The sequence below is a fragment of the Palaemon carinicauda genome, chromosome 1 (assembly GCF_036898095.1).
Source record: "Palaemon carinicauda isolate YSFRI2023 chromosome 1, ASM3689809v2, whole genome shotgun sequence".
Classification (NCBI taxonomy): Eukaryota; Metazoa; Arthropoda; class Malacostraca; order Decapoda; family Palaemonidae; genus Palaemon; species Palaemon carinicauda.
The window spans coordinates 108,981,743-108,995,235 of NC_090725.1; the positions used below are offsets into that span (position 1 = coordinate 108,981,743).

Consider the following 13,493-nt stretch of genomic DNA (forward strand, 5'->3'; position numbering starts at 1 on the left):
CGCTCACTCTTTTGGCTGTTGCAAGACTGACCAAAAATAAAGTCTTCATAGTGAGGTCTTTCAAGGAAGTTGAACCTAGTGGCTCAAACCTGTCGTTCATAAGATACTTCAAAACAAGATCCAAATTCCAGGCTGGAGAATCTTGGTTCCGTCGTTTTGAAGTCTCGAAAGACTTGAGAAGTTCTTGCAGATCCTTATTGCTAGAGAGGTCAAGGTTTCTATGCCTAAACACAGTAGCTAACATACTCCTATAGCCTTTAATAGTAGAAGTTCTTGCAGATCCTTATTGCTAGAGAGGTCAAGGTTTCTATGCCTAAACACAGTAGCTAACATACTCCTATAGCCTTTAATAGTAGGAGGAGGAGAAATTGCACTTCCTTCGAAGATATAGCAGGAAATCCGCTATTTGAGCTACAGAGGTACTGGATGAGGAAACAGTTGATTCTACACCACTCTCTGAAAACCTGCCACTTAGATTGATAGACTTTGATGGTCGAAGTCCTTCTTGCTCTTGCAATAGCTTGAGCTGCCTCCTTCGAAAAGCCTCTAGATCTAGCGAGTCTTTCGATAGTCTGAAGGCAGTCAGCTGAAGAGCGTGGAGATTTTGATGCAATCTTTCCAAGTGGGGTTGTCTGAGTAGATCTACTCTTAAAAGGAAGAATTCTTGGAGTGTATCACCCATTCCAGTACCTCTGTGAACCATTCTCTTGATGGCCAATAGGGAGCCACTAGGGTCATCCTGGTTCCTTTGGATATCACAAATTTCTGTACTACTTTGTACAGGATCTTGTAAGGTGGAAGGCGTAAAGATCTAGATTGGACCAGTCCAACATTAAAGCGTCTACGTGGACTGCTTGTGGATCCGGAACAGGAGAGCAATACACCTCTAACCTCTTCGTGGTTGCGAAAAGATCTATGCAAGGGCGACCCCAAAGACGCCACAGGCTCTTGCACACTATGAAGGTTGAGGGTCCACTCTGTTGGCAGGATCCGATTTCATCTGCTGAGGCTGTCTGCCATTAAGTTTTTCTCCCCTTGAATGAATCTTGTCAGAAGTATAACGTTCCTCTCTCTTCCCCACACCAGGAGATTTTTTGAAGTCTCATACAGAGATATCGAGTCTGTTCCCCCTTAATTTGAGATGTACAGTGAACCCTCGTTTATCGCGGTAGATAGGTTCCAGTCGCGGCCGCGATAGGTGAAAATCCGCGAAGTAGTGACACCATATTTACCTATTTATTCAACATGTATATTCAGACTTTTAAAACCTTCCCTTGTACGTAGTACTGTTAACAAACTACCCTTTAATGTACAGAACACTTAATGCATGTACTACAGTACCCTAAACTAAAACAGGCACAAATATTAAAGGTGATTTTATATCATGCATTTCCTAAACACGCTAAAAAGCACGATAAAAAATGGCAACCAATGTTTTCTTTACATTTATCTCTGATCATAATGAAGAAACAAACTGGAGGTAGAGCTTTGCTTATTACCCAGACATATTTCCCATACTTTTCCCTTAGAACTACATCACATCCTCCTACTTTAGATATGTATATATATATATATATATATATATATATATATATATATATATATATATATATATATATATGTATATATATATATATATATATATATATATATATATATATATATGTGTGTGTGTGTGTATATATATATATATATATATTATATATATATATATATATATATATATATATATTATATATATATATATATATATATATATATATATTATATATATATATATATATTTATATGTATACACATATACATACCTACATATATACATAAATACATGCATACATATATATATATATATTACTGTATATATATGGGTTATGGAAAAAATCCGCGAAGTGGTGAATCCGCGATGGTCGAACCGCGAAGTAGCGAGGGTTCACTGTACGCCAATCCTGTCGTGTTGTCCGCATTGACCTGAACCACTTTGTTGGTGACTAATTCCTCGAAACTTTTGAGGGCTAAAAGAACTGCCAACAACTCCTTGTGGTTTATATGCAAGTATTTTTGGGTCTCTGACCATAGTCCCGAGACTTAACTTGTTTAGAGTTGCTTCCCATCCTGTGACCGAGGCGTCAGAGCATAACCCAAGGTCTGGGCTCTTTATTGATCAAGTCGAGACCTTCCTGGAACTTGTCTGGTTCTTCCTACCACCGAAGGCAGTCTTTGATGGGGTTCGTGATAGGAATGGACATCGTTTCCAAGTCCCTCTCCTTGTCCCAATGGCTGTTGAGATGGAACTGAAGAGGACGAAGATTCAGTCTTCCCAGTGGAACTAATTGTTCCAAGGAGAGGGTTCCTACCACTCATCCATTTCCTTGCTGAACATACTTTCTTGCTTTGAAAACATCTTGGTTTCAACTTGGCTTGCTCTATCCTTAAGGGAGACGGAAAAGCCCGAAAAATCCGACTCCGTATCGTTATCCCCAAATATAAAATCTCTTGAGATGGAACCAAGAGAGACTTTCCCTTGTTTACAAGGAGACCCAGTTCTTTCGCAAGGTCCAAGGTTGTCTGAAGATCCTTCAGGCAGTGATCGTAAGAGTGCGCTCTGAGAAGCCAGTCGTCGAGATACAGGGAGGCTCTTGTGCCCCTTGAATAGAGGATCTTTGCTACATTCAGCATGAGCTTCGTAAAGATCTGAGGTGCTGTGCAAAGACCGAAGCATAGGGCTCTGAATTGGAAGACATCTCCCATGAAGACGAACCTTGGGTAGGGTCTGAAGCTCGGATGGATAGGTATGTGGAAGTAGGCATCCTGAAGGTCTAATGAGACCATCCAGTCGTCCCTCCTTACTGCTGCTAGCACTGACTTCGAAGTTTCCATGGTGAACTTCGTTTTGATGATGAACTTGTTCAGCGCACTCACGTCCAGAACTGGACGCCATCCCCCCCCGAGTTCTTGGGTACCAGGAATAGACTGTTGTAGAAACCCGGTAAACAAATATCCTGTACCTTCTCTATGGCCCCCTTTTCTAACACATAAGAGAGACTTGGTTCGATAGAGCTTGTCTCTTTGCCTCCTCTCTGTATCTGGGGGAGAGATCCACAGGAACTAAGACCAGAGGAGGGCTCCCTAGAAAGGGGATCTTGTAACCCTCCTTCAAGATCTGGATAGACCACTGATCTGCTCCTCTCTTCTCCCACGCTTGCCAGAATTTGAGTAGTCTGGCACCTACTGCCTGAAGGCAAAAGCAGTCAGACTGCTTCGCCCTGCTCTGAATCCTCTTCTCTACTCCTTCTAGCATCAGGTCTGGAACTACCCCTGCTGGAAGATCTCCCTCGAAAGGGCTGGGAAAACTTGGGAAAAGTAGCTTCCTTAGGTTTACGGCTGGTAAAAGAGGGAGGAAGAGCCTTTCTAGCAGTCTTGGAGACAGATCCTGAGTAGCCTTCTGAGCTAAGGCTGCAGAAATCTCCTTCATAAGTTCTTGTGGGAACAGCAATGGAGAGAAAGGCGCATACAAAAGTTCAGGCTTCTGGAAGGGAGTAACCCCCGGCGAAAGAAAAGAGCAAAGTTGAATACTCTTTCTTAAGAATGCCTGCAGAAAATAAGAGCTGCAAATTCGTTAGAGCCATCCCTCAAGGCTTTGTCCATGCACATCAAATGGACCAGGGCAGAGGTATCCCCTTCAACTTTTTTACCCAAAGCCCCAAGTGTCCAGTCTAAAAAGTTAAAAACTTCAAAGGCTCGAAAAATTCCCTTGAGAAGGTGGTCCATCTCTGAAGTAGACCAAAAAATCTTGGTCTTTCTCATGGCCGACCGACAAGGAGCGTCTACGAGGCTCGAGAAACCTCCTTGGGCAGAGGCAGGAATCCCCAAGCCGAGAACTTCTCCTGTCTCGTACCAGATGCTCGACCTCGAAGCCAGTCTAGCTGGAGGAAAGGAAAAAGCCGTTTTTCCTAAGGCCTTCTTAGACTGTAACCAGTCACCCATCAATTTCAGAGCGCTCTTAGACGAGCTCGACATTACCATCTTAGTAAAGCGGGCTTTCTTAGAGGCTTTCCCGAGAGTAAACTCGGACGGAGGCGAGCACGAAGCCACAGGCACAAAAAAGTCTGAAAACTCTTCCGTAAAAACTTTCATTAGTTTTTTCAGATCGGCAGAATTAAGGAAAGAAACAAGAGTGCTCGTCTTCTGAAACATCATCGAACTCCATAGGAGAAAGCTGGCCTTCTACTTCCTTCTCTTGCAACGTTCCTTCGGGAGCAGTGGGGTTAAGAGCAGTTTCTTTTTCAGAAAAATCCTGAGTGCCAACTGCAATAGAAATAGGCTCATTGCGAATAGAATCAGGCGGCAGAGTCGTGTGCGGCTCATCCGAACGCTCGCGATCAGCTTGATCGGAGACAAGAAGTTCCTGTACATGAACTGTATTGATGTCTTGAAAAGAATTAGCCTCCTCATCGTAATCCAAACTAACATCCGAAATATGACAAGGGATAGGACGTTCAGGATCATAATCAGAAACACGCTTGCCGTCAACTCTTGACAAGCGTTCGGTACTACGAACCGCTTGTTGTTCAGCGACTCGTTCAACTGTTATCCTTCCGGAAAAACTACCAGAAGGACGCTTACTAAAATAATTGGCGGAGAGTGAAACTTCCTGAATTATAGGACGTTTGGCAGCCTGCTTGTAAGGACGTTTGGTAGCCTGTTTGCAAGGACGTTCGGCAGCCTGTTCCAAAGGAAGATCGGCAGCCTGTTCCGTAGGAAGTCCAGGATCCTGATTCGAAGGACGTTCGAAAGACTTATCCAAAGAACGAATATAAGCCTGTTTAACAGGACGTTCGGTAACGCGTTTGCAAGGACGATCAATAACCTGTTCAACAGGATGTCCGACGTCTTTCTTAGAAGAACGCACGAGCAAACTGTCTGAAGGGTGGAACTCCTTGCTCTTGAAAGAACGTTTACGTTCAATAAAAGAACTGTGGACTGCGGACTTAGGAGAATGATCACGATCACTTCCTAAAGGACATTCGTAGCGGCTAGCAGGAAACTTAGATCCCCGATTACTAGGGCGTTCGAGAACACGTCCTACTCCGCTGCTCCGATCACGACCAAAACCTTCACGTGCGCTGATGTGAGATTTGTCGCTACGCTGGTATGATTGCATAAAGGACGAGAGCCTGCTTTGCATGTCTTGAAGAATGACAAAGTTAGGATCCAAACGTTGTGAAATCGGTGATGAAATCACAACGTTCTTCTCATCGCTAAACGGAACAGAGCGCCTAGAAGGCGAAAACCAGTCTGAAGGCTGCTTGGGAGCTTGGAATGAGGTAAAGCCTTGTCCTGAGTGCACAGAAGGATCCTTGGAAACGTCCAGCGTTCTATAAGGACGTTTTATCGGGGGACTTTCAAAAGGCTCTGGAGTATCCCAGTGACTACATCCAGGTTGAGAACTAGCAGGACGTCGATAGGCCTTATCATAGGTCCTCTTAAGAGGTCTGGAAGCGAGCTTCCAACCTCTTTTAAGCAAGGGGTCATCCGAAGGACGAAAAACACTAAACCTCACCTTTACAATGGTGAGGGCGAACGTCCTGGGAGGCGCCCACAGGTACGTTCGGGGGGACGTCTGCTCGTTTGTTAAAGCCTCTCGTCTCCTTTCACCTTTCAACATTCCTTCTCCCAGGGTTGGGGAGCTTGGAAAAGGTCTAGGACTAGGAGGACGACACACACGAGCAGGCGCACCCTCCACTGCACTTAACTTCACTGAACTTGCACTTTCACCTTTTAATAGTTGCACATCGGACATCAACTGTGTCCTGTCCACAGCCAAAGATTCAACTTTAGTGCCGAGAGCTTGAATCGCCACTGACATATCTTTTTGTGAAGGTTCATTAGTAATTGCAATAGTGGGATCGGGATCTACCACTACAGGTGAAGGAATAGGATTAATGACATGGGAAGAGGAAATATCTAGATGAGCGAGAAGAACTACGCCTCAATCTATCCATTTTGAGTTTACGTCTATCTATCAAACTCAATCCATTCATGCTCTGACAGTAAAACACATTCATCACAGCGATCACTTAAAATCATACTCGTTTACCTCTACATGCAACACAAGAGAGAATGGGGGTCAAGAGAGGCTTTAGCCATTCAGGTCTTACACCCACTAGTCACACAACCTAAAAGTTATAGGGGGGGTGGCCATTTTGAAATTTTAAAGAGAATTCAGACAAGCAAAGGTCAAAAGTCATCTAAGCCAAACAAACTCAAGAAGTATCCAAAGAGATAAAAAAACAAGCGGGAGTCAATAACCAAAGATTTGTACTTCACCAAAAAAACGATCAGTAATGACCGAGTAGAATTCACATGTCGCCGCTAGCGACGGCAGGGAATATATGAGGGTCACTGGAATGGTTCCCAGGTACCTCGCTTGGGTGCAGGGGTGGTACACCTGGCTATCCAACTGGCGGTTGGCGCGAGTTTCGAATTTTCTGCCGTTTACGTCGGGGACGTAAGCTATATACATAACTACCGGGTAAGTCTTGTGTTTAAAATATGTAATTACTGGAAGGAAGGGAAGCATAGTCATACAGTGAAATTTAGATAAGAATGGAATAAGTGATTAATAATTAACCAAAGGGGCTACTCAGCACTTGCTAATTCTAAATTTTCATCAAGGATGAATATATGTTAAAAAAGTTTTCTTAATTCTATGAATGTTCCCTGATCTTATTGCTGCTTCTCCAGAAGCTGTTCAACCTACATTTAAATGTGAAACTTAAAAATTTAAATTTACAAATTATCTTTCTCTTTAAACACATGCCCATACTAAGGAAATCAGGCAAGCAAGGCTTGCTGGCCTTACGAGAATAAAAAGAATTTCATAAGATCTAAAGACTCATCATTGACTTGGCAGGTAAAGGAGTATTGGCATGCCATAAATATATATATATAAAAAAATAAGTCAGTGAAACTATCAAAAGGTCAGATATGTACCAGCACCTATAAAATTTATGCATAAAATTATTCTTTTATAAAGTAAACCAAATCTATTAAGCTTCAAAGAACTTTATTAGCTTTCATAATAAAGCATTATAAAAGCCAATTAAAACCCGTAGTGAATCTGTTTGTAAAACCATACTGTAATGGAGTCACTACGCCTGTGTAAATACAAGCATAACCTGGATTTTAAATATTTCTGATTGGCTTGCACCCACTAGAGAAAATAGCCTTTAACTAATACATTAAAACATACAGCATTTGGAAAATTAATATTCTTACCTTAAATTCTATTGTTGCATTAAAAATTTATTTGTAACAAAAAAGTATTTATAATGCACTCAAAGATCCAAATGAACATTGCATTGTTACTAATGACATTAAAAGTCTTGAAACTTGTCTAATGCATATTTGAGATTGCTAAAATTTCCATTTACATAATCAAAATTTAATTAAATTACTTACGAGGTACGTAGTAATATCCATACACATGATACAAGTGCAACATCAATAAAACTCTCAACAACATAGCTCTCCTTTCAGTGTATATTAATCTCAAAGGCTGTAGTCTGTCTTAAAGTCTGCAAGAAAGAAAATTACCACATTAAAGTCTCCTACAAATGAACATTCAACTTATAATTAGAGCAATGTATTTAAAATTATTCAAATAAGAGCAAGAATTCATATTGAATAAACTTTAAAGAGTTATGCACAATAGTTTTAAAATGTTGGAAAGCATAGTTTTAATTCTAGGGGTCTTACGGTACAGGTCAGACCTTCATGTGTGTATTAGCCTTCTGCGGATTTGTTTATTCGCCAAGTAATCTAATATTTATTACATCCACAAATTCTAGTCTGTTCATTTATTCATTTATCTATTTGTCTCTCTCAGTCTGTCTGGGGACAGGATTACATAAAAATGACAAGACCGATGACAAAATTTTCACCACATATTGAGCCATGGATGACAATTAAATTTTAGATAATTCAGATCAATGCTGTGTATCATGATTTTAAAACAACATTGTACTTTTCACCATCTACGGTCAAAGTGTCTAAGGGGTTATGCTCTGACCGTAGGCTTTGGTAAAATATCATGGTAAACATAAGAAAAAGGGGTGTTATGTTCGTAGACTAAAATGTTGGCAATATTCATTGGCAGGACAAATCCTGATTGCTCTTGCTAATTAGGAAATTTGGCTTATTGCAGCCTTTTTTCAGCATCTAGTCATGACTGGCGAGTTTGTTAGACAATCCACTAATACGCTTCTCTCCTGCTACCGGATGCCAATTGCCATAACTTGCTGCATCCTAAGTCTAGTTACACCCATTGATCAGTTAAAATCTCTTCACTCCATTTCTCATGTACTCTTACTGTACAACTTTTGCAAAGGCCAGGAAAAGAAATTTTTCCTTCTCTCTACCTATTCTTTAGCACCAGAAGAATGTGATGACCTTGGCTGGAAGCAAATAGTCAAGGTCCTTGTCAAGTCTAGAGACAACTTGTCTTGACAGTGCAGAGGGGCGAATTATCTTTGAGAAAAAGTAAGGTTTGGAACTTCATAAGGAGGCCCAGACTCATGCTACCATAAAGTGCTAAGCATGTAGCAATGGTAACTGAAAAAGTCATGCTCCAGATAGAGAATAGCTTGTTCATGTGGATCTAGGATCAGTATCTTAATGGTATAGCAGTGGATCTGGGAAAAGAAATCATCCGACTTCAATTTTGGAACTATGCCCAAGCCTGAGGACCAATGAGTAACAGTGAAAATACCATTTCTCCATCACCTACATCTCTCTAAGCCAGCAAGGTTTTTTTTAATAATTCAACGTTTAAGGTCCGTGTTATCTTTCTAGTAATTATGATAAGGTCCTCGCCACCCCCAATACTTTCTCTCATAATAGATAAACTATATGGATAGACTATTGTTAAGACAGCATCGCTGGACCACAAAGCATCAAAAAGCTTTCCATGGGCAGCTTCATTAGATTGTTGCAAGTAAAGTACAAGAGCACAAAAGTGAAATAGATGAAACAGGTAGTTTATGTACCTAATTTATGTAATATTGAAAAAAAGATTTTCATAAAGTTTCTTTAATACAGTATATACTGTACCTAAACTTTCAATGTACCATCTTAAATTCATTTGCATAAGTAAAGTTTCACCCATACAAATAGGTTGGTGGTGGAATGTAACAGTTAACATTTTCATGGCTTAAAAAGTTTGTTTTGTAAGAAAATGCCTTGGTACACTATTACCCTTGAAGAATTGTCAGCTCCTAGGTTTAAAACAGCAAAGAACAGAGATAGGTTGTCATTTTTATTTTTAGACAAATTTTTACAACAAAGATCTAATTTCCTTACCCTTAGGAGTCTTCACAAGTCAGATGGAGCACTGAACCTGGGCAATACCCTATAGAGTATGAAAGGTTTTGATAGTTGATCTTATTCTCCTCCTGACCACACTGTCTAGTTCTTGTGCCCTCAAGGGGCTGACCAAACACAAAGTGCTTTAGCGTCTGATGAGCAAGAGGGAGGTAGTAGAACAAAGGGGTGAGCAGTTGCATCGTGAGTGCCTGTCAGTAGGTGGAGAGTAGTATTAGGCCCGACTGCTCTTACGAGAAGGGGCATTTTGGTGATGGTACATGTGCTCGAGTAGTGCAAGGTGTTAAAATTCTTTATCACACAAGTACGTTTGAAGTTTATGCGTGTGGCAAGATTGTGGGTTAAGATCGGTCTCTGCATGTGGGAAGATGTACGCACTGGGCACGCTGATATGGAACCAATGATATGTGATCTGCTTCCCACTCATAAGAGTTTGGAAACATGCCAGGTGACTACTGTCATGAGCACGTGGTGACAATGCAAGGGGTAGGTTCACGCAATACTACTTGAAGTGACAAAGAACTACCATAAGATGAACTCTGATCAGTTCCAAGATAACACTCTTAAGGGAAGATCCAATCAATCTTAGGGTTTCTTCCACCTAGAGTGAACTTTTCTCATTATCAGGGCTAAAGTCTTCATACGCCTAGCAACACATTACCAAATCATTTTTCTTTGCTTAAGGGGTTAACTACTGCACAGTAATTGTTCAGTGGGTACTTTCTACTGGGTAAGGGTAGAAGAGACACTTCAGTTATGGTAAGCAGTTCTTCTAGGAGAAGGACACTAAAAATGGATTTTGAGCGAAGCGAAAAATCTATTTTTGGGTGAAATAGCCATGGCGTCCTGATGGATGGAAGGTTCCTTTTTGGTAGCTTCCTTGGGTATATCACTACTAAATATTCCCAGAGAATTTAACCACAGGTTATCACAGAATTCTAACTTCTGGAGCGAGTATCCTAAAGGTTTCCCTTTCAAGACATCGTATATCAACAGGGGACGCATGTATTAACGCGCCACATAGCTATCTACACCCCAAACAGAGTTAACACTTCGGTGTGTAGGGGCGGAGAATAGCTGGGGAGCCGTTCCACAGCTAATCTCGTTCGTGGCTACTTTTGGTACTCGAGACGTAAACAAACGGGCGCCATTGCTAAATGACGTCACGTCCGTCCTCATCCTGAAGCCAGTTGCTTGCCGATCGCCATGATACAGCAGAGCAGGGTGGGACCTGAAAAACTGGACGAAGTAGCAGGGAGGGTCCATCAGGACGCCATGGCTATCTCACCCAAAAATAGATTTTTCGCTTCGCTCAAAATCAGTCTTTTGGGCTCAAGCCATGGCGTCCTGATGGAAGAATACCAGAGAATCAATGTATCGTGGTAGATTTTCCCCTATTTGAGTAAGTGCCAAGGGCTTTGAACAGGGTAGCATAGTAATCTTAATAGAAGAACCGTAGGGAAGAGACCTTCCTGCCCCCCTGGCAGTGAAGTTCCCACGGGCCATGCCGAGATCAAAGTGGTTATCGAAGGGCTATTCACCTTGCTAGAAGAACCTGAAGAACTTGGAGACAAGACTGAATGGTTGGCATTCATATAGGAACATTCTCAAGGGCATACGAGTGGTGGTTAGGCACTGTATGTAGAGGAGAATTGTCTCGTCTCTAAGGTATGAAGAGAGTAAGTATTCGTATTGGAATATTACATTGCAAAGGTGAATATATAATAAGGGTTGAGACCTTAGTATCTTCATTAACCATAAGAGGAAGGGGATAATAAAACTGACAGACATGTATTTCATAGGATAAGTAGGAGCGGATTGAGACGCACAAGTAATAAAATAAGAATTTTATTTCACAATTGCAGAGAAATTAAATAAATTGCAATAATATGTAAAGTTAATTTACAACAAATTATAATGTACATAGTAATGAAAGACTTGCTCTTGAATCTGAAAGGGAATTTCAAATTTATTAGTAGGCACTCGTTCTCGAGGAACGTCAGTCTTTAAATAAAACACATCATGCTCTAGGCATGCGGCACTCGTGTGACGACTATGACATTTCACCTGGGATAAGAACAGTTATAAGAAAAGCACTAAGTGTTTTCGACATCACTACGTATCACTCGAGGGTCAACATAGGCACCCGAAGAGTTAAGAGTCCCAAGTAACTCACTGTTCTATGCAGAGTTAGGTGCAGGTTTCATAACACTACCTGCGGCTACCACAAAATGTTTGACTTCGTGCACTTGTTTTGCATAATGTTTGAAGAAAACACGCGAGGACTTCCAGCCTGTGAAACTCTTAAGGCTTTCGAAGTCCATACTCTGAAAGAAATTCAGAGACGATGCAACTTTTCTAGGATCGTGACCGGTGGGTGTACTGTCAGGATCCGCTCTGCGAATGAAGTAGGTGATTTTCGCTCTTAGTTGTTTTAGTGACAGGTCGCTGCCCGATGTTTCTCCTTTGAAGAGTTTGCCTCCACCAATGTCCGAAGTTCTGCGAAGATAGACCTTGAGGCTCTCTACTGGGCATAGAGAGGCATCTTCTTTCAGGGGGCATATTCTCCAAGGGCCCCATCTTTTGGTGGGCAATTCGTTTTTGGCGAGAAACGTCTGATCCGGGAAGAGGGTAAGGTCTCCTGAGTCAGTAAACAGGATATGACCCTCTTCTCTACCCTCCTGAGTCAGTAAACAGGATATGACCCTCTTCTCTTGATAATGCCACTATTTCGCTGACTCGGGCTCCTGAAGCAAGAGCAAAGAGAAATATAACTTTCTGAGTCAGATCCTTGAGAGGGCATGAATCATTATCCAAGTTGGAGGCGAAATGGAGCACCTTGTCCAAGGACCAGGAGATCGGTTTCGGTGGGGGTGCTGGGCGTAGACGAGCGCATGCTTTCGGCAGTTCATTGAAGATGTCGCTGGACAGATCAATTTGGAAGGCATACAACAGTGGTCTAGTCAAGGCCGATTTGCAAGTAGAAATCGTATTGGCTGCCAAGCCCTGTCCATGAAGGTGAATAAAGAAGGACATGCAAAAATCAAAGGCGATTTCCGTAGGATTTTTTGCCTTGACGAATGAGACCCATTTTCTCCAAGATGATTCGTATTGCCGTCTTGTGGATTCGGTCTTGTATTCCTCGAGGAAGTCTAGACTATTCTTCGAGATCCCAAACCTTTTCTTCGCGGCTAGGGAGAGAAAATCATGAGATGAAGGTCCTTGATTTTCGATGATGAAGCGAAGACAGTCTACTTCTGTACTTGCTGGGAGAGAACTGGGCCCGGGAGAGGGATCAGCGTGGGCTGCAGCTCCAGGACCAGGGGGTACCAGTTGCTCCGGGGCCACTTGGGAGCCACTAGGGCCGCTGTCCCTTTGAAGGTTCTCAGCTTGGAGAGGACTTTCAGCAGAAGGTTGGTGGGAGGGAACAGGTAGATCTTGGACCATCTGTTCCAGTCCAGAGACATGGCGTCCACTGCTTCTGCCTTGGGGTCCTCGTACGGGGCCACATATCGAGGAAGTTGATTGTTGTCGCTCGTTGCGAAGAGATCGATCTGAAGTTCTGGGACTTGGCAAGAGATGAAGGAGAATGATCTTGCGTCTAGAGACCATTCCGACTATCGGGCTTGTCCGAGATAGAGCGTCCGCCGTCACGTTGCGAAATCCTTGTAGGTGAACTGCAGACAGGTGCCACTTCTTCCTCTCTGCCAGAGGGAAGATTGTTAGAAGCACCTGGTATATCTGGGGCGATCTTGAGCCTTGGCGATTGAGACATCGAACTACCACCGAGTTGTCTAGGGTTAGACGAATATGGATCGAGGGAGGCGGGGAGAGTTTCTTCAGTGTTAGAAGGACCGCCATGGCCTCCAAGATGTTGATGTGAAACGTCTTGAATAGTGGAGACCATGTGCCTTGAGCCTGTTTTTGGTGGGAGTGAACTCCCCAACCCTCCAGCGAAGCGTCCGTGTGGATGTTGAGTGATGGAGGTGGGTGTTGAAGAGGGATGGACCTTTTCAGGGCCGTCGCTTCCGACCACGGCTTGAGAAGTCGAAGTCTGTTTGGGAGCCGTCTCTTGAGGTCTCTTCGAGCGATGGATGCAGAACGTCTCCAGA

The 13,493-nt window shown here is 42.5% G+C and overlaps 1 protein-coding gene across 1 annotated transcript in view; it reads right to left on the reverse strand.

Annotated features, from left to right (window-relative positions):
• Window positions 1-13,493, reverse strand: part of LOC137653520 (fibrillin-1-like) — a 234,878-nt gene that overhangs the window by 203,809 nt on the left and 17,576 nt on the right. Inside the window, 1 exon segment of the mRNA XM_068387022.1 lies at window positions 7,462-7,577. Coding sequence (XP_068243123.1) covers window positions 7,462-7,525 — 64 coding nt within the window. The 5' untranslated portion in view covers window positions 7,526-7,577.